Source organism: Sander lucioperca, chromosome 12 (genome assembly GCF_008315115.2).
Source record: "Sander lucioperca isolate FBNREF2018 chromosome 12, SLUC_FBN_1.2, whole genome shotgun sequence".
Taxonomy (NCBI): Eukaryota; Metazoa; Chordata; class Actinopteri; order Perciformes; family Percidae; genus Sander; species Sander lucioperca.
This window is the reverse complement of record NC_050184.1, coordinates 31,797,810-31,822,750: the sequence shown is the minus strand read 5'-3', so window position 1 is coordinate 31,822,750 and position 24,941 is coordinate 31,797,810. Positions and strand designations below refer to the sequence as shown.

At 38.5% G+C, this 24,941-nt stretch overlaps 3 protein-coding genes and 1 long non-coding RNA gene across 5 annotated transcripts in view; 2 read left to right on the top strand and 2 right to left on the bottom strand.

Moving 5' to 3' along the window:
- Positions 1-408, top strand: part of LOC116043597 (solute carrier family 17 member 9-like) — an 11,081-nt gene extending 10,673 nt beyond the window's left edge. The window contains exon 13 of the mRNA XM_031290412.2: positions 1-408. This exon is cut by the window's left edge and continues 740 nt beyond it. The gene's annotated coding sequence lies outside the window, so the exon portion shown is untranslated.
- A 4,037-nt stretch (positions 409-4,445) lies between these two features.
- On the top strand, positions 4,446-14,747 carry LOC118496519. Its single transcript, XR_004899086.1, has 3 exons — positions 4,446-4,497; positions 7,129-7,134; positions 14,735-14,747. It is a non-coding gene; the product is annotated as an uncharacterized LOC118496519 (long non-coding RNA).
- Positions 7,565-13,215, bottom strand: ythdf1 (YTH N(6)-methyladenosine RNA binding protein 1). Its single transcript, XM_031290382.2, has 6 exons — positions 12,806-13,215; positions 12,456-12,483; positions 12,009-12,103; positions 10,272-11,906; positions 9,491-9,535; positions 7,565-9,086 (listed from the first exon to the last, which is right to left on the bottom strand). The coding sequence occupies exons 1-6, from the start codon at positions 12,833-12,835 to the stop codon at positions 9,072-9,074; spliced, it is 1,848 nt and encodes a 615-aa protein (XP_031146242.1). The 5' UTR covers positions 12,836-13,215; the 3' UTR covers positions 7,565-9,071.
- zgc:100920 (uncharacterized protein LOC445241 homolog) lies at positions 14,506-24,115 on the bottom strand. Of its 2 annotated transcripts, XM_031290434.2 has the most exons (7): positions 23,838-24,114; positions 22,628-22,765; positions 20,038-20,118; positions 17,889-18,095; positions 15,187-15,247; positions 14,923-14,993; positions 14,506-14,803 (listed from the first exon to the last, which is right to left on the bottom strand). In XM_031290434.2, exons 1-6 carry the CDS (start codon positions 23,889-23,891, stop codon positions 14,938-14,940), a joined length of 597 nt encoding a protein of 198 aa, XP_031146294.1. In that variant the 5' UTR covers positions 23,892-24,114; the 3' UTR covers positions 14,506-14,803; positions 14,923-14,937. The 2 variants fall into 2 exon arrangements, with proteins under 2 accessions (XP_031146294.1, XP_031146295.1); XM_031290435.2 differs by lacking the exon at positions 14,923-14,993 and having other exon boundaries at positions 23,838-24,115.
- Between the last annotated feature and the right edge of the window lie 826 nt (positions 24,116-24,941).

Here is a 24,941-nt window from a genome sequence, read left to right as displayed (position 1 = left end):
TATAGCCTACTTTTTTTTTTTGAAAAGCTAAACAATTACAAAATGCTGCATCTTTTATTACTCAAACAGGAGTAAATAATGCATTTGTTGGGGACTATTTTCTGCTGCAGATTTGATGCTTTTATTATTTAAGTTGGAAGTTGGATGCACCCGTAAGTCGTACCTATTAGCTCTGGTATATGGATTTATAATTAGATTTTAAGTATTTATTAAACTAAACATATTTTGAAAAGAGTGTTTCAGTGGTATTGTACAGTTTGGTTACATTGTAAAGTCACTTTTATACATATATTATTGTTTGATATAGCCAATTAAATGTTAATAAATTACCGTTAAGGCTGTCAGTTGTAAATGTCCGTTTTTCTTGCTTGTGTTTTTTCAGAGTTCTGCACACTTACCAAAAACATGATCAAATGCTTGATTTCGTCCTCATTTAAGAATCTGTTTTGACGACCGAAACAAAAACATTTGGTTTTTTTCTGTAAGAACAAGTGCATTTAGAGGAGTACGAATTAAGAACCCTTCACTTGTAACGTGATGTGGCAGCCTTTTGCAAAAAACATTTACATTAATTTTTCCCCTCATTAATCCACACTCAATACTCCATAATGACTAAGGGAAAACTAATTTATTTACTACTTTTTTTTATTTCTAACTAATTTATATTAAAAAAAAAACTCAAACATCACATTGACAGTATTCAGACCCTTAAATCAGTACTTAGTTGAAGCACCTCTGGCAGCGATTGCAGCCCCAAGTCTTACACTACAAGTTGCACACCTGGATTGGGGGATTTTGTGCCATTCTTCTCTGCAGATCTAATCAAGCTCTGCGAGGTCGGATGGGGAGCGTCGGTAGACAGCAATTTTCAGGTCTCTCCAGCGATGTTCGATTGCGTTCAAGTCCAGGCTGTCACTGGGCCACTCAAGGACATTGATGGACATGTCCCTATGAGCCACTCCTGCATTGTCTTGGTTGTGTGCTGCCTTAGGGTCATTGTCCTGTTGAAAGGTGAACCTTCAGCTCAGTCTGAGGTCCTGAGCGCTCTGGACCAGGTTTTCATGAAGGATATCTGCGCTTTGTTTAGCTTTCCCTCATACCTTACCAGTCTCCCAGTCCCAGTCGCTGAAACACAGCCCCACAGCATGATGCTGCCACCACCATGCTTCACTTTTGGGATGGTTTTTGTGATGAGCAGTGCCTGGTTACCTCCAGACCTGATGCTTAGAATTGAGGCCAAACAGTTCAATATTGGCTTCATCAAACTAGAGAATCTTGTTTGTCACTGTCTGAGAGTCTTTCAAGTGCTTTTTTGCAAACTCAAAGTGTGTCTTTCAGAGAGTCTTCGGTCTGGCCACTCTGCCATAAAGCCCAGATCAGTTGAGTGTTGCAGTGATGGTTGCCCATCTTAAACTTTCTCCATATAGGATCTCTGGAGCTCAGCCAAAGTGACCATCATGTACAGTACTTTGTCACCTCTTTTAAGAAGGCCCTTCTCCCCCAATTGCTCAGTTTGGCCAGGTGGCCAGTTTTAGGAAAAGTCCTGGTTGTTCCAAACTTTTTCCATTTCAGAATGATTTTTGGAGGCCACTATGCTCTTGGTAACCTTCAATGTAGCAGATTGTTCATAGCCTTCCCCAAATCTGCTCCTCAACATGACCCTTCCTCTGAGCTCTGCAGGCAGCTCCTTCAGCTTCATGGCTTGGTATTTGTTCCGATATGAACTGTCTGCTGTGAGACCTTAAATAGACAGATGTGTGCCTTTCCTAATCATGTCCAATCAATTGAATTCACCACAGGTGGACTCCAATCAAGGTGTAGAACCATCTCAAAGATCATCAGGAGAAATGGGAGGCACATGAGCTACATTTGTGTCAAAGTGCAAAAGGACTGAATACCATGTCATTATGATGTTTCAGTTTTTTTTCTTTTTAATAAATTAACAAAAATGTCTAAAATCCTGTTTTGGCTTCATCATTATGGGGCATTGAGTGAAGTTGATGAGTGAAAAACAGAATGTGATGTCTGTATGTGGCTGAACTAATGTAACAGACAGACTTATAATGCCCTAAGAAATGTATTTGTATTGGACTTTTGGTATCACATGTCTTGTCTGTAGTGTTTACATTTTATTGTGTTTTCACAAAAGGGCAAGGTCACAATAAAAAGTTAAGTACCTATTTAAAGGAATCCTTTGAGGGGAATGTTTTTCTGATTATTATAAAACTGTGAAAAATCCACATCTGGGACAAGAGACCCCCTAGTGGTTTAAGGCAAAATGCTCCTAGGTTATCTTCCTCCACCCCGATATATTTCTATGTAGTCAGATTGTTGTTGATGTGCAAAAATGAAAGACACAGATATTATCTTTTAAAACAAAACAAAAAAATACTCTGATCTCATACTTGCTTGTGCTTACAGAAAAACGTAATTGCTAACTACAATTAAGCATTCAGATGAAAAAATCATGTGTGAAGCATAAACCATAATTTGGCAATAAGCCTTTCTTTAATATGTAAAAAGAGACAGAATTTTAATATTGTTTCTTATTTTGTTTCATTTTGGGCTCAAAAGCTAACTTTATTAAAGTAGCCAAAAAAATGTAAATCACTGTTTAAAAAGATTTTGATTTTCTTAAAAGACTACTCCACTGATTTAACATTCTATATAACATTGCCAGACTCACATGGACAGTTTCTTAAAAAGTAGGTAGGCCAAAAACGATGCAGCAGAATGAGATATGTCTTTTTTACATTACCCACAATGCAACTCTGCTAGCCTGCAGCAGAGATGAGGAGCGAGCTACAGAGGTTTTACTTCTTTCTAACACCACACACACCCTCAGATGTATTCATTTTTTAGGTTTTTCAAAATTGTAGTCTTAAGCACCAACCAACGTGACTCAAGCGACGTCATTTAAGACCATTTATTAGATATATTAGCGACGTGCAGCCCCCTATTGAGCCACAAAAGACCGTTTTTATCACTCCCTAAGACCTGTAAACACTCTTTGAGTTCCCCTTACTAGCGAACAATAGTTCTTGCACAGAAATAAAATGTAATTTAGGCTAATTGACAGAAGAAGGCTGGTGAAAAAAGAGGCAGGTCGGTTTCAGCACCCTGGTCAGCGCATCACGCCGCCGGGACACCGGCAGTGCTTTTCCTGTCCGCAGTGATGGAAAATGGCCCTACAGCCGGAAGCACATCAGACACATTAACCCGGTCTGACAGGCAGTTAAATGGGGACAGCATGATATCGAAGATAGGCTACGTCATGACGTTATTGCTTCAGTCTATGAGGACCATGGGCACGCAAATCAGGACGGGGGATTTTGATGTAGAGAAATGTCTAATTTTAAAAAAGATGAGGAATAGTGTGTTCGGTTTTTTAACCTGAAGGATTAGACTGAAGCGCGTCTTTATCTCCCAAAGCCTGACCGGACCGGACATCATCAGCGGGCGCGTGCGCCCGCCTCAACCGATGCCAGCTCTGTGTGAACGGGATTGTTTGGCCTGCTTCACCTCCATATCCATCTCTTTAAACCATATAGGTAATGCAGGGATGTTTCCACTGAGGAGGGCCAGCCGGAGACCTGATCAATCAGATGCATGTGTTGCGGAATGAAAGCATGCAGCTGTAACACGCTGGATCTGGACTGGAAGAATTGGACACTTCATTATGGCGTTATGTGTGGCGGAGCTTTAGTGGGTGATTATGACCAAGGACAAGCAGAAGTGTATTTGTTTGATGCAGACTGAGCTGTAAAAACGTGATTGCCTATTTGTGTCAGAGTCTTGTTTTGTTGGTATAAAATGTGAGTGAGGACATTTTAAATACCTCTGTATTGCGTTAATGGCGCCCAGGCCTGTCGAGTCATTGAGCCTGTGTGTGTGTGTGTGTGTGTGTGTTCCTGTGATGCTCTTAAAGCTCCAACTTTCCTCGATAAGGGACAGGATTTCCGCTCCTCGTGTTCACGGCGGACCTTGATTTATTAGCCATACAATTAAGGCACGCGGTGAATGCCAAGAGAGGCATCACACTCTCCACGCCCTGCATCATCATGAAGATGGAGAGATTTAAAACAGCTGCAGAGAGAGAGAGAACACCTGTCTGTGCTCACAGGAACAAAGACTGCTTTCTGACCGCTTTAACCAAACTACATTGTTTTTCTTGCAGATTCTGTACTTGAAGTTTTCCATAAATAAGTCCCATAACTCACTGACTCCAAACCAGGGGTACAAAGCCAGAGTAGCCTATATGCCAGTGGATTTGCACAAAAGTAATAGAGAACTATTTTGATGATCCATTCATCATTTCAGTCATTTTCAAGCAAGAATGCTTTTCTTTTTTTCATATATCAGAGTTAACCGGATATATTTTGGTTTTGGATGGTTGATCAGACAAAATAAGATGAAGCTGAATCTGAAGACGTCACCTTGGGGTTATTAATGGCCATTTTCCACACTATTAATAGGCCACAGACCAAACGATTAACCGTTCAACACGGAAACTTTGTTTCTGGGTCAAAAGTTTTGGTCGTCTTTTTCGACACTTTTGTCGCTTTTCCTGATGTTTTTGTCATTTTTTCATAGTTTTTGTCATTTTTTCAACATGCTTTTATCATTTTCTTTTCTCCAAATGCTATAAAATTGACTAAAACACCCAAATTAATAATTAAATAATTTCCCCTTGGGATTATTAAAGTATTTCTGATTCTGAAATTCAATGAAAGTAGTGAACTGATCATTTATTTTACATGTGAAGAACGTTGTAGGGAACCATCCAAGTAATTTTTTTTGACAATTTGGTTGAAAGAAAACCCAAATTTCTGATATAGAAACTTTTTCACCAGAAGACAACAGGAGGGTTACTATTGCAAAAGAAAAGCAAATTAATTAATAATGAAAATAATTGTTAGTTGCAGCTCAAGGGATGCCTCTAAATGTCTTGTTTAGTCAGAGCAACAGTGAACGTGTGAGCGATTTAAACAAAGAAAAGCAGAATATTCGAATAGGCTATTGGAGAAGCTGAGAGTTTTAGTTAATAAATGACAAACAATAAACACATTATTTACTGTAGCTGATTAATGTTTATCGACTAATTGTTTCAGCTCTAAACATTGTATGCACCTATTTGTTTTTAAAAGGATAATAAACACAAATAGCATTACACATTGGTGTGAGGTTGATCTTGGGCAGTAGTGGAAGAAGTATTCACATCCTTTACTTAAGTAAAAGTACTAATACCACACTGTAAAAAAACAATAATACTCAGTTACAAGTAAAAGTCCTGCATTGAAAATGTTACTTAAGTAAAAGGATGTAAGTATCATGAGGAAAATGTACTTAAAGTATTTAAAGTAAAAATCCTCACATTTTAGAAACTGGAAACGATCAAAACAGCTAATCATTTCAGTTGTACCTGTAGGTTTATATATTGTTGGGTAGGTTCATTTCTAATAAAACATTGTTTTTCACAAACTACATGTGTTTGTGTGCAATGTCTTAATCTGTAAAGTAACTAGTAACTAAAACTGTCAGATTAATGTAGTGGAGTAAATATATATATATTTCTCTCTGAAATGTAGCGGAGTAGAAGTAGAAAGTGGCACGAAAAGAAAAGACTCAAGTAAAGTACAAGTACCTTAAATGTGTACTTAAGTACAGTACTTGAGTAAATGTACTTAGTTACATTCCACCACTGATCTTGGGTATATTTATCATCACAATAACTAATGAAACTACCAACTACGCCTCCCTCCAGCGTCAGTCAGCTGTAGCACCTGAACACCACCTGCCAAACTGCAAAGTTAACTAAACCTAATGACAAAAGAAGAAGAAATAAGATATTCAAAAATGAAAACAGCCAAAAATACATAGTGACAATTTTAAGCTTATTGTATCATGTATAAAAAAAAATGTGTACCATATAAATCCCACTTTTATGGAATTAATAATATAAAACTAATTCAAATAAACACATTTGGAACATCATGTACTTGAGCTCATCTGATGAAAAAAATGTTGTGAATTACTGACAAAGATGATTTATAACCAGTGGTGGAATGTAACAAAGTACATTTACTCAAGTACTGTACTTAAGTACACATTTGAGGCAACCTACTTGTAATTTACATGGGTATTTCCATTTTATGCAACGTTATACTTCTACTCCAAATATTGTACTTTTTACTCCACTACATTTGACTGACAGCTTTAGTTACTTTATAATAATAAATAAATAAAATCTTTAAAAAGCCTCTTGGATCAGCTGGAAAATGCATCGTCACAAAGCTGACAACAGGGCTGTTTTTCTGACACCATGAAAAGTTGACTTTTTAGAGATACGCGGTTCTCACAGGACAGCGACGCTACAAAATAGAATATGATGCATTGCTGTAGATTCAACTACCCAAAAGTATATAAAGGAGTTAAAATGAGCACAAACTTAAACATCGACTAATGCTTTCTGTTTGCACCTAAACGTTATATAAGTATTTTACATGAATTGTATTTATTAACCACAATGTGTTGTATGTAATTTTATACCTGTCATTATTTTTAAAGGCTACCTGTTTTACATCTGGCTGGGGGACTACCAATGAAAATTAGCACTTTCGAGCTAACTCGGGCACATTTACATTGTAAATGTTACACTGACAGGGACCATTTTACTGCACAGTGAGTCCTTTTTCTTTTGATACATAAGTCTTTAGCTAATAACACATATACTTTTACTTAAGTAAGGTTTTCAATGCAGGGCTTTCACTTGTAGTGGTATTACTTTTAGGATTTAAGGATCTGAATACTTCTTCCACTTGTAAGTGATTTTGTAACCTAGTTACCACCCAAGGTAAGTCATTTGATTCTTCTTGCAAAACTAAATTTCATTACTTTTTTGCACCTTCCTTCGTTGACCGACTCTTTTTAAATGGAGGAGTGTAAACACTAGCTGCACAAAGAGAATTTAAAAGATAAAGCTGGCCATATTATGTATTTTTCTTTTTGTCAACACGTCCCATAAAAAGACCAAAACCAACAATGAATTGATCCTACTTGATCAACGTGTGTATACTCATTGACATGACTATATCTAAAGCCTGATGCATATTTCTATGTGCTATAGAGCTTGTTGTTGTCCATAACATATTAAAAACACATTTAACTCTACAGGGGTGGCTGCGGCAGTCCATTTACATATATTTCTTAATAAATATGTTAAATGACAATTTAATGAAGCAAACTGGGAGCCAGAATTTAAATCCTTCATTCAAGTGGAGTTTGAAAGCCAAACAAGTGTGATGTTGAGTGCAAAACAACATACTAATAACCCCGTTTCATAAAGAAATCAAACCCAGAGATCCTGTATAAGAGGTGTAACGACATTTAAACATGCGGGACGGAAGATATCATTTTTGGCATTCCGTTATTTCAACTGAGGGTGTTGTATACTGTACAGACTGTAAATCCCTTAATAGTGAACTTTGTGGTGTTGAATTATATTATTAAATAGAACTTGGACATCATGCACACAAAATCCTCGTCATACAAAACCCCCACAGAGAACAGATAAGTATATCTTTAATAATGAACATGATCAAATCTAAGAATGTGATAGTGACCTCTGATACAATGGATATTTAATTCAGGGGTGACTTTAAAACATTTTTTTGCATAAATTTTCTATAATCCAATATCAGTAATATAACTCTGATTGCTCCACAAACATACTCCCTCTTTCTTTCACTCTTGCATACACACACAATACAGCAAGCAAGTTTTAAAAAAGTCACAAACATTTACCATATACGCTAGTCTCTGGGTTTTCATACACTTTACAATAAATCAGTTAAGTATAATGCTACAGTTAAACATTTTGAGGCGATCTCAAGTTAGAAATGCCAGTACATTAAAGCTTACATTTTATGAGGATGATGTGGACAGGTTATAGCAATGAAAATGATGCCAAGATTATAATTTAGTTAAGAAAGAACAAGAAACAAAAAGAAAAACAAAGTGATAGGCCTGGCTTGAGTTTTAAAAGCAGTACATGCTACATTTCCTCCAGATTTTTTTTTTTTTTTTTTTTTTTTTTTTTTACAAACAGAGACCTCCTGTTTGAACATCAGAGAAATAAAAGTCATTGTTTAAGGGAAATAAGACAGAAACCAAATTTTGTGTCGTTAAAAAAAACTGAACTCAAACGGTGTATTTTTTATACCATTCTTCAAATAAGAAAGAGAGGGACCACTTTTAAGAGTGTTTGATCTCTAGACATTCTAACCCTGAAACTCTAGCTGAAAGATTTTGAGGTACAGTTCTGAAAAAAGAAAAATTCTAATTTAATTTAGTGCTAAAAAGAAATGTTAAGGCTCCGCTCTAGGAGAGACAAAATCCCATATATTCTGCACCAGATTGAACCAGTTGTAAGCCAGGTGATAAATTATTCAAAATGTTTTCCTAACATTTACGCTTTCTAACGTCACAACCTTGCACGATTATTTCTATGCACACAGAAACTTTCAGTGTACACATTTCCCCACCAAAGTGAAACAGCCCATACATGAAAAAAAGTGGCATGTTTTTTTTTCGGTCTGATAATATAAAATACAACTGGCCACAAACAGATAGCAGACATTTGTCAATAAAGTCTTGTTCACTCGTTAACCATTACAAGCACTTAACATTTCTCCAACACACAAACCACAAAGTGAACAGTCACTGAATATCAGCAGCATGTTGTCAAGAGACTTTCAAAAACAGACGTGCAGATATTTGTTACTTATATTTAGTTAAGAATGCAAGTTCCGGGGTAGCGATAGAGATTTGTAAGGCTGAAAAAATACAGACAAAACAAGAAACTATATATTATTGAAGCGATTCAACTGGTGGAACTATCTTCATCCCTGCACGCAAATACATCTTAAAGACTGGGAGCCAGGAGCATTATGGGTCAAAAGTTTGACGCCAAAGTCAACAAAATTAAATAGAAAGAAAATATTAGTTTTCAATTTCTATATGTCTTTGTGTTTCCTTTTTAAATTTAAATTTCATCGACAGTTGTCTTCTGTTTACTTTTGACGATCCTGAATAAAAGGGGGAATATAAAAAAAAAAAATCAAGACATTGTTAGACAGATTAATCAATATCACATGACTCACACCTGTAATATTCTAGAATCTGGACATTCGACTTTCAGCGGAATTATATTGTTATAATTTGACCATATTATGTTATCGTTTAACTAAAATATGTTGGTTAAATGAATAAGTCTGAGCAAATCTGAATTATAGACAAAATGAGATACTGAAGTTGTTTTACACATGTGAAGAGTTTGTCTGGTGTGAACAGTGGAACCTAGTTGAATGCATTAAAGATCAATTTGATGACTTCATTTACATATGTGATTATGCATACATTTGTCATACAGTGATATATATATATAGATAGATATATATATATTCATATTCATTAAGAGAACAGACTTTACCTGATCAAGTCGGGATCGGCTCTGTATTGGGGCAGGCTCATAGCTCTGTTAAACAAAACATGCAATCTTATTGAAAAGTTACATTAGAAATACAATCATCACTTATATTTAGATATTTCATCAGCAAACGTTCCAATCATTTCAAATAAATCACTAATAGATACAAATGTTAAGTAAAAAGAAACCAGCTTACAAATAAGGGACTGTAAAACTGTTATTAGGCAGGGAGAGGGAAGTCAGAAAAGGGGGAGGGTAGTCTGACTTTTCGGGAGAGCAGGAAAGGATCTTTTTCTTCCCCATATTCATATTTTATTTCAGCTTTCCTTTCTAACATTTCTAACATTAAAAAAAACATCAAACAGTTACATCAACAAGATGGCGTTTTTGTGTGCCATGGACATACATTAAAGCTTAAACAGCACCAAAACACACCTGGTTAACATGCCTGGTAACGCAACTCAGAATTCTGTAAGTGATTTAAGTATGACAGACAGCTAATCGCATATCGGACAACATCTTTGCATCTAAAAAATCTGCTTTTTGTTATTTGGAATCTGGGTTTGGCGAAAATATTACGGGGCTTAAATTAAAAGGAATTGTACCAGTTCAATACTATTTATTAGTCCAGGGGGAGGGTCCAAAGAAAATATTAATAACACTAGAGAGGGCCTTGCTTTATTAAAGTGACGCATAAGATTTCTCTGCTACAACCCCAGATTTCGTACAGTCCCTAAATATCTTTACGCCTCTATTTCAAAAGTGTCATGTCTAAAGGAAATACCTTTCTCACCACCTCCTCCTCCTCCTGCTTCTTCTCATAGTGGGAAAAGTCATCAAAGATGGAGGTGGTGTGTTTGAACTGGGCGATAATCTTGAGCACCTGCTTCGCCTTTTCCAGAGGAACCTCCTGGGTGTCACGAGAGTTGGTGACTGGCTTGTTGTCATTGTTCTCCAGGCGGATGTGGCGCAGCTGGCTATTGGGCACGTCCTTAACAAACAACCAGTTCACGTCAAACTTGCCCTTCCACTTGTCCTGCGCCCAAACGCCAGCGCTGGTGCCGTAGTCCACAGGCGAGCGCATTTCCGCCGCGCCGCAGAAATGGCCGCTGCCGTTGACACTGAACAACAAGTAGACGGGACCTTTAGAGTTCATAGCTCTGAAGGCCGTGTCCAAACGCTTGTTGCCGTGCTCCGTGCTGCACCAGATGGAGTACTTGATGGAGCGGTGGATGTCGTCCTCAGAGTAGCTCTTGATGATGAACACGCGTCCGTTTTTCAGGTTCCAGTCAAACTCTTTGGGGTTGTAGCTGTGGGCCGCCCGCAGCTTCTCCAGCACAGGGTGGGACTCTGATCCCGGCTCTGGAGTCACGGCCCCGCCCCCTCCACCTCCGTTACCAATACCACCGCCATTAGAGGAGCCGCTGCTGTCCAGGCTTCCGCCACCGTAGCACAAGTTGCGATTGCGTGGGGCTACCCAGCGGGTCTGAGGTGTTGGAGCGGAGTTGTGGTTATGGTAAGACTGTGGAGGAGGAGGACCCTGCATGGTCATCTGCTGCACGAGGGACTGGGCAGACTGTAGGGACTGTTGAAGGGGAGGCAGGAGACTGGAAGCATGGGAGTGAAGCTGGTGCTGCTGCTGGTGGTGGTGGTGGTGATGGTGGTGGGAGGGCAAAGGAGGGGCCATCTTAGTAGCAGCCCCTTTATTATCCCATGTATCAATGTCCATGTTGTGTTTAATGGGGGGTGGAGGCAGACCTCCTCCAGCTATGGGTGTGCCAGGTTTGTTCTTGGTCTTTTGTTGCTGCAGCTTGGCAGGTTTACTAGCAATAGCAGCCCACGATGTAGGTTTCGGAGGGGGCATTCCAATTGGTGTGCCGCCGTTGCCCGTGGCAACAGCTGCAGCTACATTGCCACCTCCAAGAGAACCTGCACTCTTCACACCCGAGCCACTTCCTGTCACATCTCCACCTATTTTTAGGCCCAGCATGCCCTGCTCTAGGCTGTTCATACCTGGAGCCTTGCTCAGGGTGTCACTATGGAAACCTGTCTGGCCATCAGGGACTAAAGTGCCTCCTAGAGAGCTGGGTGGGTAGCTGTAACTCCCCCCATAGGCTGAGCTCTGAGTCTGCTGGCCCTGAGAACCACTGGTGCCCCAGGCTGAGAAGGCCGGGTTCTCTGGGAAAAAGTTAAACCTGTGAGGATAGATGCTGCTGCTGAGCCCACCCGGCTGCCCAAACACTGTGTCGTGCATGAAGTGATGGTCTCCATTGTTGAGGGGGGCATAGGGTGTCAGGTAGGGAATTGGTGGGTCACCTCCTGTAGACCAAGGAGCCTCACTGAGAGGGTAAGGAAATCCAATGGAGGGGGCATAGTAGCTGGACAGGTAAGGGTCTGTCATGGATTGATAGCTGTTATTCTACAAACAGAAATAGAGTAAAGATAATTTGTTAGGGCAAGAAAATGCGGCGATATTAAATTATTTTAGTGTCACAAAAGACAATTCACAGGTGTTTCCTACCTGATTAGACTGGTTGGTGAGATAAGGCTCAAAGTCATTGTCATGAACGGTATCCTTCTGGTGGAGGGAGCCATTCTGCACTGAAACTGGAAAGGCTGCAATAAAATCAAACTGTTGTCAAAGCTGGAATGTACACATATCCCCAAACAACCTAATGATGCTGAAGTCTATGATGAAGCCTAAAATATCTGCAAGGTGCTTTCCATTGATAAGCTGTTTCCCTTTACGATGATGTATGTGCATTACTCCATACAACTACAAAGCAAACGCATGGATAAAATATGTAATGATGCAACAACATTTAATGCTATGTAGACATTGTTGGAGTTTCTCTGTTGACATAAGGGCTACAACAAAACATTGGTTAGTTGTATCTGATATGAAGTATCAGTTGCTAAACAGGTAATGTGCATCATCTGTAGGTTCAGGAGACATGTATCTTCTTACCTTTGCTTGCATCTTGTCCTTTCGATGTCTTAGTGGTCACATTAAAAGGAGGAATGCATGTGAAAGGAGAAAAACACAACGTTTGCATGGGTCTCTAATGTTATTCAAAGCATACAACATCATCCTAGCTGCACACCGACATGTTTATACATCTCCTCTGGAAACCTGACTCATACAGTAAAATTAAAAAACGCTGTTTCTCCAGACACCTATTGGACACACGCACGCACGCACACACACACACACACACACACACACACACACACACACACACACACACACACACACACACACACACACACACACACACACACACACACACACACACACACACACACACACCTGCTTACCTGAGGGTCAATACTAGCGGCAGACATCATTCATCCACCAGGTGTTGTGTTAGACTGAACAACCCTGACAACACGTACAGTGTGTAAACTGCACAAACTCCGCTGTGTGCAGAGGCTAATGGCTGGAGAAGCTGTTTCCCTGCTCCGCGGTAGTTTGCTTGCAGTTAAACACAGTTAGCAGCAGCAGTTAGCCGGCGGTGTCTGTGCTCGGCGCGGACTGTTTGCTCGTCGTAGCCCTTGCTGGCACTCCGCGCTGCCCTGTCGACATTAATCCAGCGGGGCTTCAATCCGCTCCGAACCCCTCACCGTGAAAGTAAAATCCAACCAGCCTCGGTGGCCCTGCTCACTTGCCCCAATGGCAGTTTCATCCGGGGTCTGCGTACCGGAAATGACGTCGCTGACGTAAAGCACGCGTCCACGGCTACCTAGCAGCAGCAGTGCCCGTATTTACCTACTGTCTATGGTATTTACATTACATTTACTGAAAAACATTGTTTTCTAATTAATTAAGCTTTGAAAAGTATATAGGCACTGTTCTAAGCCTATACAACTGTGGCAGAGCAATATGTTTGCTCCTAAGTGTACATGGTTCTTTTTTGTCAATTTACAACACAAAGTTGCACAATGAAATATGAATTGTATGCAACAGTAGACACACATATAGGCTAATAAATACACACCTTTAAATTAGAATGGAATCAAATGAAACAAAATATACAGTTACTTATATACAAATCCTTATACACAAATTATATATCTACAGAGACTTTGGTTTAGTGGGAATAAGGGTATTGCATGGATGGATTACTGAACGGGCCTACCAGACACAGGCCTAGGGGCCCAAAGTGTCAGGGCCCCCCCTGGCCTTCACCTGCAAAATAAACATAAAGGACTAGAAAGAGATGCAAAGCAACTGCAAAGAGACACAAAGTAACTACAAAAAGGGGCAAAACAACCACAAAGAGACAATTGCCAAATTCTTTTAAAGATTATTTTAGGCCTTTATTTGATAGGACAGCTTAGACATGAAAGGGGAAATGACATGCAGCAAAGGGTAGCCGGTCAGAATTGAACCAGCAGCCGCTGCAGCTAGGACTGAGCCTCTGTACATGGGGTGCACGCTCTACCAGGTGAGCTACCCAGGAGCCCCACACAAAACAATTACAAAGAAGCAACAAACAACAAAAAGAAAGAGGCAAAAGCATCACAGTCTGTGACTTGCTACTATAGGTGGTGGGGCCGTTCGCATGTCTGTGTCGACTCCAGGCACCCATTGTCTCATAATCCGCCCATGGGGTAGTGCCCTAAGGTAGGGGTTGGTCATGTGCAAAAGAAGGACAAATTATCAGAAGTAGGGAAAAAGCAGCATTTCTTAGTCTTATAAATGTTTAATAATAAAGAAATGTGTGCAACACCGCAATACAAGCTGTTTTGTGAGTGTGGTTTATGTCACGTTATGTTATATCAGTCACTACACAAGTTTGCATGGTCACTTTTTCTAACTAAAATGACACATTAATAATTTATACATTTTACAAAACACCAAAAAGAATCTGTGACTTATTTACATCTTTCAAATCACACTTTTCTTTTGTACTTGAGTGCTTGATCTATCTAGTGGTTTCTATCTCTCACACAGACACACTGGCACACACACACACTGGCGCACACACACACACACACACACACACACACACACACACACACACACACACACACACACACACAGAGGTAGATTAAAATCTAGATTTACAGCATTTTAGGCCTGAGAAAAAAACATGTCATGAATAGGTCTGCACGTTTTATACAGTGAAATTCTCCTCTTGACTCAGGACAGTGTGTACAGTTTGTGCACAGTGAGGTTCAGCATCTGTGACAGGAGGTTGTGAGAACCAGGCTGAAGCAATGTCACAATGACAGTCTTCAAAGTTGTCTTCCCTTCTGCTAGGTTCCTTCTCGGCTTTCCTCAACCACTTTATTTGTGTGGTTATTTATAATCTAAGCAAAAATATAGAAAAACACGTTGTGTATGAGATGCTAAACAAATGAGATGAACAATGACATCGATAGAATGGGTGGAAAATAAAAGGTAATGGCAATCATGCCACTAAACCTACCTGCAGGTCTTTACACTAGAAGAACAACTGAGAGGGTTTGGATGGATGACTGAATTCACCAAAGAAATTAACTAAAATAAGAAAGAACAACGTAAATAAAAGATACAAAGCAAATCAACCTCAGTGTAAAAAACAAAATGGGATGGCAGATGTTGTAAGGGGATAAAATATGCCTAAAATTGGATGGATAATGTATGTAAAAATGTATTATATTTGCCATAAACCATATGACTAATGTCCATGATTGATCAGGAGGATACTTACAGCTGTCTTCCTCATCTGAGAAAATGCTGACGACGTAGCAGGCATAAACAAATCCCGGGAGCTACGGGAATTAACACAATCATGAAGGAAATCATTTTTTTTTTTTTTAATTGTCCTCAATTATTTTTCTTTTATGTTTTAAAAGCACATTATTCATCACAAAGCATATTTTAGAAACATTATCTTGACGGTGATAACATTAAAACTAGGGCTGTCAAAATAACGCACTAATTTCGATTAATTAATCTGAGAAAAAAATAAAGCGTTAAAAAAAATAAACGCAGATTAATCCATTCCATATTGACGTTTGACCTGGAGCCGTTCTAGCCACCATTCGACTGTAAAATGAAGGAGGGAGACAAGAATGTCCTGTCTAGATCATTGATTGGAACATTTACTTGTAAAAATCTTCTTCCTAAATAGGGTTGGGTACCGAAATCTGGTGCCACTGATATGTCTGCACTTCTCTCTGGTGCTCTGAAACAGGCAACACAAACACCACTGCATGTGACGCTAGTTAACACTATACTCAACAGCAGCTAACCTTAGCCTACCGCTAGCTAGTAGCTGGATTAAACACGGTTACAATGCTGACAGCTAACGCTAAACGGTGTAAAGCTTGACTGTGTTTTACTGTAGAGGATTCCAACACCGGTATGTAACAATCTGCAGCTGCTGTTGTCGGAAAAACAACACAGACGGTGCGTTCAATGAAACTGGTAAACTACAGACTCGTGGTGCATTCAAAGTTATTGTTAAATGTCCTTTTCCCATCTGGTGGTTGTTTTTGTCGTTCAACAGCAATTTACTAGTGAAATAAGTTATTGTTATTGTTATTGTTATATATATATATATATATATATATATATATATGAAATTATTTAATAATAATGATATATATATATATATATATATATATATATATATTATTAAATAATTTCATTTTGACCACATGGCCTTAGCAATAAACAAGCTGTTCTTTAATGTCACCAACTGTTGTTTAGTACCCTTCTTTTATTTTCTTCTTTTTTTTTCAACTTTCTTAAAAAGTATCGGTTCAGGCACCGTTAATTATGTATGCGATTAATTTCAATTAATTCATCACAGAGTATGTAATTAATTAGATTAAATTTTGTAATCGATTGACAGCCCTAATTAAAACAATAGGACATTTTGACATCTCACAGTGGTAAAAGCACAGGTGTAAATAATAAAATTAATAATAGCAGAATTCCATTTATCTGCTTCTTAATGTCATTGATAACACCTGCTGTGTGAAAGGCCTGTTGTGTCTGCAGATATATAGTCTCATGTGCAGTGAGAGAAAACTCATACCAACGTGTATTAAAATGGAAAGTATGATAAAAAAAAAAAAGAAAGTGTCAGTCTGTGTAATTATCTACAGCAAAGTCACAACATCAGGTTGATCCTGCAAGAAATTTGTGCTCACTGAGTGATTTGTATGAAAAGAATTGGACCATGGGAACTCAATCAGGGAGTTTCTGGCAGTGACATAAAAACTAAATCATAAACAAAATATTTCCCAAATGTTAACTACAGTAATTGACAAAAGTATAAAAAATATTGAACTTTGATAGAAATACAAATGTATTTAAATGTTACAAAAACTTGGACTGTCACCTTTGGTAGTGTAAGAACAGTTTGCTGCTTTCTTTGTATATCTTTAGATATTTATCGTTATTTATTACAAATTTCACACATGGTCTTTAAGATAACAGCTTTTGAATGTTTTTAGTTTTGTTATCAACAGTACTTTCCTACAGTAGCTAGTGTGTGTGTGTGTGTGTGTGTGTGTGTGTGTGTGTGTGTGTGTGTGTGTGTGTGTGTATAGCTGGGTGGCGAGCTGCTGCATACAATTGCCCATCAGTGATAAATAAAGTTACATTGAATTGAGCTGAATTGAGAAAACTCTGACTGACTACACAAACAGTACACAGACTTTTAAAATGTTCCAGGCCTGTTTTCCAATTTAGAGTTGCTGTTGCTAGGCAACAGTCATTCCTGTGAGTGCAGATGCATATTTATTGATATTAAAACATTATTAAATGGTAAATATGCCTTTAAATTTAAGTTTTAAAAGCACCATCGAGTAATTATATCAACATTTTCTCGCATTGCCAGACCTTCCTCCACAGCACTGAGGAGGAGGGTTTGGTTAGTCCACACAGCATTCCGGGACGGGAGAAAAATGTGCTCTGGTTGTGAAAAGAGAGAATTCAACATTAAGTTGTTACATTTAACTATTTTGAGGCTGTGGACGTTGTTTACTTCATTAATGTGTTTACTGTGTTAATGACTGAGGATGGGAGTAGGATTCGGTATTCGGTTTTGGATTCGGCAGAATCTTAACCAGTGGATTCGGTATTCAGCCGAACCCTAAAAATCTGGATTCGGTGCATCCCTACTGCAAAATAGCCTTGGGAAGGAACTTATTTTGGTGGAACATGTGTATGTTCAAAAGTTGTTTTAGTCGTGCAACAGAAAACAGATTGGACAGATAGTCTAGCTAGCTGTCTCAATTTACCCTGCAGAGATCTGAGGAGCAGTTAACCATAGTCCTCATAAATTGACAGAGTTTAAAATGCCAACACAAAGTAAGCTTTAGGTAACGGACATATAGCCCAAAAGAGTGACATCCGGCATAAATGTGTAATGTAAAGTAATGTGTGACAAAGACTCACCGATATGAGCAGCTGGACGATGCAGTGCAGGACTTCTATGTACTGGTATTCCAGCCAGCAGCTCAGCACTGTGGTCAGCTCAGGGTTCTGCTGGTTCTGCTGGTTCTTCCACCCAGCGGAGGAAAGGTCCTCGCTCCCACACCTCAGCCCATTATCCTTCCACCACGAGCGGTGCAATGATACTCCCAGGGAGAGGATATCACTGTCCTGCAGTGACAAAACAGGCAGAAGACATGTTAAGGCAACTTCTCAGCTCTTAGATCTGCTTTATTGAACTTTGTGCAGTAGAAAGTTAAAAAAGCCTCCGATACTGCCTAAAATCTATGCTGGTATAGGTATCGGCAAGTACTGGAGTTTATGTACCAATCCAATACCACAGAATTTAGTGCCGAAGAAAATTTACTTCAAAAATAGTTTATTTATGTTCTTTTTCTGTTATGACTGACGGTCAAACTGGATGATAAAAGAAAGTTCTACGGCGTTCATTGTTTGTGTTTGTTCATGTTTCACAAAGGGTTTAACAACAATGACAGCAATCATGTCACATCCATATGTGGTTAGTAGTATACAGCTGTTAAAACATAATAAAATATATATACAGTGCTGCTCATAAGTATTCATACCCATGCTAAAGTTGACTAAAAAGAGGAATAAAAAAATCATCTTTTGGAAATTGATCTTAATGCCTTAATTAAAAAAATGAGGAAATCTTTGTGAATGAATAATGTATTGTAAATAAATAAATGTTCTTCCTTAAAATACAGGGGCCATAATTATACATACCCCTATGTTAAATTCCCATAGAGGAAGGCAGATTTTTATTTTTAAAGGCCAGTTATTTCATGGATCCAGGATACTATGCATCCTGATAAAGTTCCCCTGGCCTTTGGAATTAAAATAGCCCCACATCATCACATACCCTTCACCATACCTAGAGATTGGCATGGTTTTATTTCAGTTAGCCTAATAGCTAACTGAGATAAGATCCATATCAATGCAAATCAAACCAGCCATATGCCAAACCATTAAAAAGAAGACAACATTCATTTGAATGTATATGTAATACATGTCATTTTTCATTTTAGTATTTGTATAGAAACAGGATCTTAAAGTGTATTTATTATTAAAAGCCGGCAGCTTCAGTTCATTTTGAAAGCTCTGGTTTTTCTGTGAAGTCTTGCATGACATGCGTAACATGAGTTATGTTTTAGCAAAATAATACAAAGTGAAGACGGGAGAGGTCAATTAATGTATGTAATTTGTGAAAAGTGCTGTATAGTTATGCTTTACACTGTGAAAACACAACACAGTGATGAGGGAGAAAGTTTAAGATTAATCTTAGCTCAATTGTAGAGACGAGCTGTTGGTTCAATACGTTCTATATACAATACAAGTAAAAGTACTGCATTTCAAATGTTACTTAAGTAAAAGTATGTAAGTATCATGAGGAAAATGTACTTAAAAAATTAAAAGTAAAAGTACTAAATGCAGAAAAATCCTCCCATTTTAGAAACTGGAAACGATCCAAACTGTTGTGTGTTTAATGGTCTAATCATTTCAGCTGGTGTTCTTGGCAGTTATATTGTTGGGTAGTTTAATCTATAACGAAACATTTTATTTTATAAACTACATGTGTTTTGTGTGCAAAAATCTTAAATTGTAAAACTGTCAGATGAATGTAGTGGAGTAAAAAGAACAATATTTCTCTCTGAAATGTAGCGGAGTAGAAGTAGAAAGTGGCATGAAAAGAAAAGACTCAAGTAAAGTACAAGTACCTCAAATTTGTACTTAAGTACAGTACTTGAGTAAATGTGACTGAAAACAAACTGTAAACGGAGTGTTTTTTTAAAGATATTTTTTGGACACTTTAACCTTTAATAGACAGGACAGCTGTAGACAGGAAAGGGGAGAGAGAGGGGGAATGGCCGCAGGTCAGACTCGAACCCTTAGCCGCTGCATCAAGGACTGAGCCTCTGCATATGGGCGCCCGCTCTACCAGGTGAGCTACCCAGGCCCCCAAGTAACATAAACAGAGTGTTGATCATGTGACTGCAGGTCCTGAGACATGAGAAGAGCTGAACACTGTATTTAGAAGCTGAAGCTGCGCGAGTCTCTAATTATCTGACACTTCCGTGACCATTAGACCTACCTTTGAAAGGCCTCCCAAATCCAAGTAGAGACAGCTAACAAAGACATTCCAGCCGACCCACAACAACATCCACAGCAGGTACTGAGGAAACAGAAACATTGTTAAACAACGTTAATAAAACTCACAATTCTTCAACGTGCTCGTGTTAGCTCAGGGCTCCTTTTTTCTTTCCTTACAAATGTCCTAACTCTGAAAGTGTATAAAGATAAATCTGAGGCGAGAAGGACAATATTTGTGTTACACCAAACCAGTGCTGGAGTGTAACTAAGTAGATTTACTCAAGTACTGTTAGGGCTGCACAATTAATCACAATTTTATCGAAATCGCAATATGGACTAGTGCAATACCCAAATCGCAGGGGGGCGCAATTTTTGTTAAAGGCAAAATATGTGTCAAACCATTCTGAATTAAGTATTGTGGTGCTGCAGAGACGTCCCGGCCCACAAATCGTATCCTACAGACTTAAGAAAAAATCTCTGTTTGGTACAGATCTTCACAAAAATCACACTATAATTTTTTTTTTTTTGTAATTTTCAATGAAAATAATAATACAAAAATGATCATTCCCTCCAATTCTGTGAATCATATCACAATCGCAATATCAGTCAAAATAATCGCAATTAGATATTTTCCTCATATTGGGCAGCCCTAAATACTGTTCTTAAGTACACATTTTAACTACTTGTACTTTACTCAAGTATTTTTTTTTTCATGCCACTTTCTACTTCTACTCCACTACATTTCAGAGAGAAAAATTGTTCTTTTTACTCCACTACATTAACCTGACAGCTAGTTACTTCATATTTCTTTTCCATACAAAACACTACAGTTTATAAAATACAATATTTTATTATAAATTAAACTACCCAACAATATAACGGCCTACAAGTCCATCTGAAATGATTAGACCATTAAACACTTAGTTGATTGACAGAACACTTTTGATCGTTTCTAGTTTCTAAAAATGTCTGCATTGAGTACTTTTACATTTTCCTGATGATACTAACATACTTTTACTTAAGTAACATCTTCAATGCAGTACTTGTAACAGAGTATTTTTACAGTGGGGTATTAGTACTTTTACTAGTAAAGGATAGTAAAGGATCTGAATACTTCTTCCGCCACTGCACAAAACTGTATTGTTTTTCTAACTTTTTTTTCTAAATGTTTTTTTGTCTTTTTTGTGAAACACTGGATACCATTATTGTTTCAAAAATGCTTCAAATGAAACAATCTATATCATACAATCTCATATTTCAATCATTGGTTTTATTCTTATTAATAAAATTGTAATAATAAACTTTATGTTGCCTAGTACGACTCAGCTCTCACATTGCCACTGTGGTTCACAGCCCTCATGCACACACTCATACAAACGCACATCTCTTGACATCCAATCAGTAATATGCTTGTTTACTCTGCATATCACAGCAGCTGTTTTCTCTTGTTGACTAAATCAAATTCACTCTTTGGTTGAATTGCATGTGTTATGAGGGGTCATAACTGGACAGTTTCCATTTTAAAAGAAATACTTTAACATTTTGGGAAATGTGTTTAAACCTTATTCACTTGTTTTTTGTAGTTAGGTGAAGGAGATTGATACCACTCTCATGTATGTAGGTTAAATATGAAGCTACGGTCAGGAGACGATTAGCTTAGCTTAGCTTAGCATAGAGACTGGAAACAGGTGGAAACAGCTAGCCTGGGTCTGTCCAAAGGCAACAAAAACCGCACCTCTAAAGCTCACTAATTACCACCATTACAGCTTGTTTGTTTAATCCGTACAAAAACATCAATTTGGCATTTTACAGGGGGTTACGCGCGGGACTAATTTTGGCCGAGAGTAGTAATGTGTTAATAACACATAATGGTCTTCAGAGGTTTCAGTTGGTGGATTTTGTTACCATTTGACTAGCTGTTTCAACTCTTTATGCTATGCTTACGCTATACGCTACAGACATGAGAGAGGCATAAATCTTTGCATCTAACTCTCGAAAAGAACGCAAACAAGTATATTTCCCAAAATGTCAAACTAAGTTACCGCTAGTCTATATCCACGACGTTCCACTTCCGGGATAGCTCCGTTGCCACCAGAAGTTCCGCCGGATTTCACTCTTTACAGCCGGATGTCCGTCACCTTCCACTTTCTTTGTGTTGGCATTCTAAACTCCGGTGGATTTATGAGGACTATGGTTAACTGCTCCTCTGATCTCTGCAGGGTAAATCCAGACAACTAGCTAGACTATCTGTCCAATCTGAGTTTTCTGTTGCACAACTTAAACAACCTTTGAATGTACACATGTTCCATCCAAACAAGTTCCTTCCGAGGCTATTTTGCAGAGGCACCGGGGCAATTGTGATTGGTTTAAAGACATGCCAATAAACCAGAGCACGTTTTTCTCCCATCCCAGAATGCTATGTGGTCTAGCCAGACCCCAGATCCACGTCTGGCAATGCGAGACTAAGTTACCCCTAACAAGCCAGTCAAAAAAGGCCGGGAACCACTGGTATAGACCAGTATGGTATTCAACGCTTTAACAGAAAAGTTTTCGCAACTCCAAAAAAAACCCAACTCAGACAGTTCCCTCACCATAATGACGTAGCGTGACCTGTACTGAATGACACCAAACAGGCCCAGGATGACCACGATGATGTGGAAGAAGTTGATCATGATGGGAGCCCATTGGTAGCCGAGGAAATCAAACACCTGCCTCTCCAGCGCAGTTATCTGTTGGGGTCAAGAGACATGATGACTTATTAAGACACTCACTCTGTTGCACTGTGCTGCCCTGGCTTGTTAGAAGGTGATATCTTGCTTGTGCATCCCACAAGGTTGTATTTTGGATTCTTACAAGTTGTCAAGGCAACTGAGCCATGGGGGACAAAGACAGAGCTGGGTAAAGTGTTAAGACCTCTGAGGCCGGAGCCCCAGTCAGTGATGAAGGGGGGCAGGGTGGGAAACACAGAGGAGGAGGAGGAAGAGGAGGAGGACAAAGTGGCTGCAGCCTTTTATTGTGGTGGTTGTACTGGTGGGCGCATAAGCAACAAGCTTACTATTAACAAGGTTCACAAAATATATATATTTAACAGGGCTGCAACTAATACTTATGTTCAGTATCAAAGAATGTGCCAAGTGTTTGTTCTATAAAATATCATAAAGTGGGTAAAAAGGCTCGTCACAATCATCCAGAGCTCAAGGTGATGTCTTCGAATTCCTTGTGTTGTCCGAACAACAGTTTCAAACAGAGATTCTATTTTTTTTAACAGAACACCAAGAAAAGCTGAAGCAATTCCCATTTAAGAAGCTGGAACCACCTCTAACGTCTACTGTTTCATTATAGTTTGCAGTTGATGCAGAAACCTGAATTAATAATGACCATGTGAATGGAAGGTCACCAAATCTAACAGCAAAGAGTGTGTTTAACAGGTATTTAAGTAGCCTATATAAATATTGTAGCCTTTAGTCTATATGTAAGATGTTATATTGTCAGAAAAAAAGAAAGAAAGAAAAAAATAATAATAATATTTTTTTCCTTTCTTTATATATATATATATATATATATATATATATATATATATATATATATATATATATATATATATATATATATATATATATATAAACGAGGGCTTCAAAGCACCAACAAATGAACTTCAGGTATTTAATTCCATAAAATGTTGCTTTTCCTTGTAATTTTTTAGTGACTTTCAATAGTATAAGTTGTAAGTTAAGTATCACCAGAGAGGGAAGATAGTCTGTTGTGTTTATGCGGAAGCATCATAAAAGAAAACAATCTTACCAACTGCACACAACACAGGAGGATCAACATGCATCGTGCCGAGCAGCAGCCCATCTTCCTCTCCTTCTTGCTCCCGCTGGCTCTGATTAAGATGATGAAGATGATGGGGAAAACAGCAGTGAAGTATAACTCGATTTGTTTTTTAATGCTCAAACACAAGCGTTAGGTCCATATTCTCCAGATGTGTGAGGAAACGCACAGTGCACTTTAGCTCCTGAGGAAAACACGTAGGCTGTCCCTGAGTGGGGACTACGGAGCAGGGGGAGGGGAGGCAGTATGAGGGGCGATTAATACCACGATAAGCAGAAGAGGGGGAAACCCCGAGGAACACAGTTAGCCTCGCGATGCTGTGTGAGGCTTTTTAAAAATGAAACTACAGGAGCTATTATCATATTTCTATCCAAATGTAGCACAAGCATTTATTACATTTTCCAGAAAATCTGCACACAAGAAAAGCGCACACTAACATTATGAGAATAAAGGGTATTGAGTGCATCCAGACAAACAGTTGGTTAGGTGTTAGTAAGTCATAATTAAAGCCCTAATTAAAAGAGTGCCAGTCAAACATCGAACTTTGGAAAAACATGATGGAAATATGAAATGTATAGTTGTTTTCATGTATTAATTTGAAGAACGACAGTCTCCTCACTGCTCCACACATATTTGATTTTTCATCTAACAATCTAAATGAGTCACATACGTCGTGGATGTCATGATTTATTTACAAAGTCTGTTTCCATTTAGTTTTTTTAGCAAATCACCAACTTTTCCACCTCAGCCAAGTGTAAAAACGTTTTTGCAATGTTTTTCTAATTTCTAGGTTTTTCAAGTTTCCACTCAGGTTTTTTTAATATGCAAATTGAAAATGAGTTTAAAAACAACAACGGGTAGATGGAAGTGCACTTAATGTGCGTTGAAATATATATTCCACTTTCCCTCACCCTGCTAAGTTTATTAATGCAACATTTAAGTGGTTTTGTGCAGTTCATGCAGGGTTGTCGGACTGGGGGGAAAAAGGGGACTGAGTACCCAGGGCCCTCATGTGAGGAGGACCCAAAAAGATGCTAGAATGAATAGCTGTGGATGCGGGGAGGGGCCCATAGA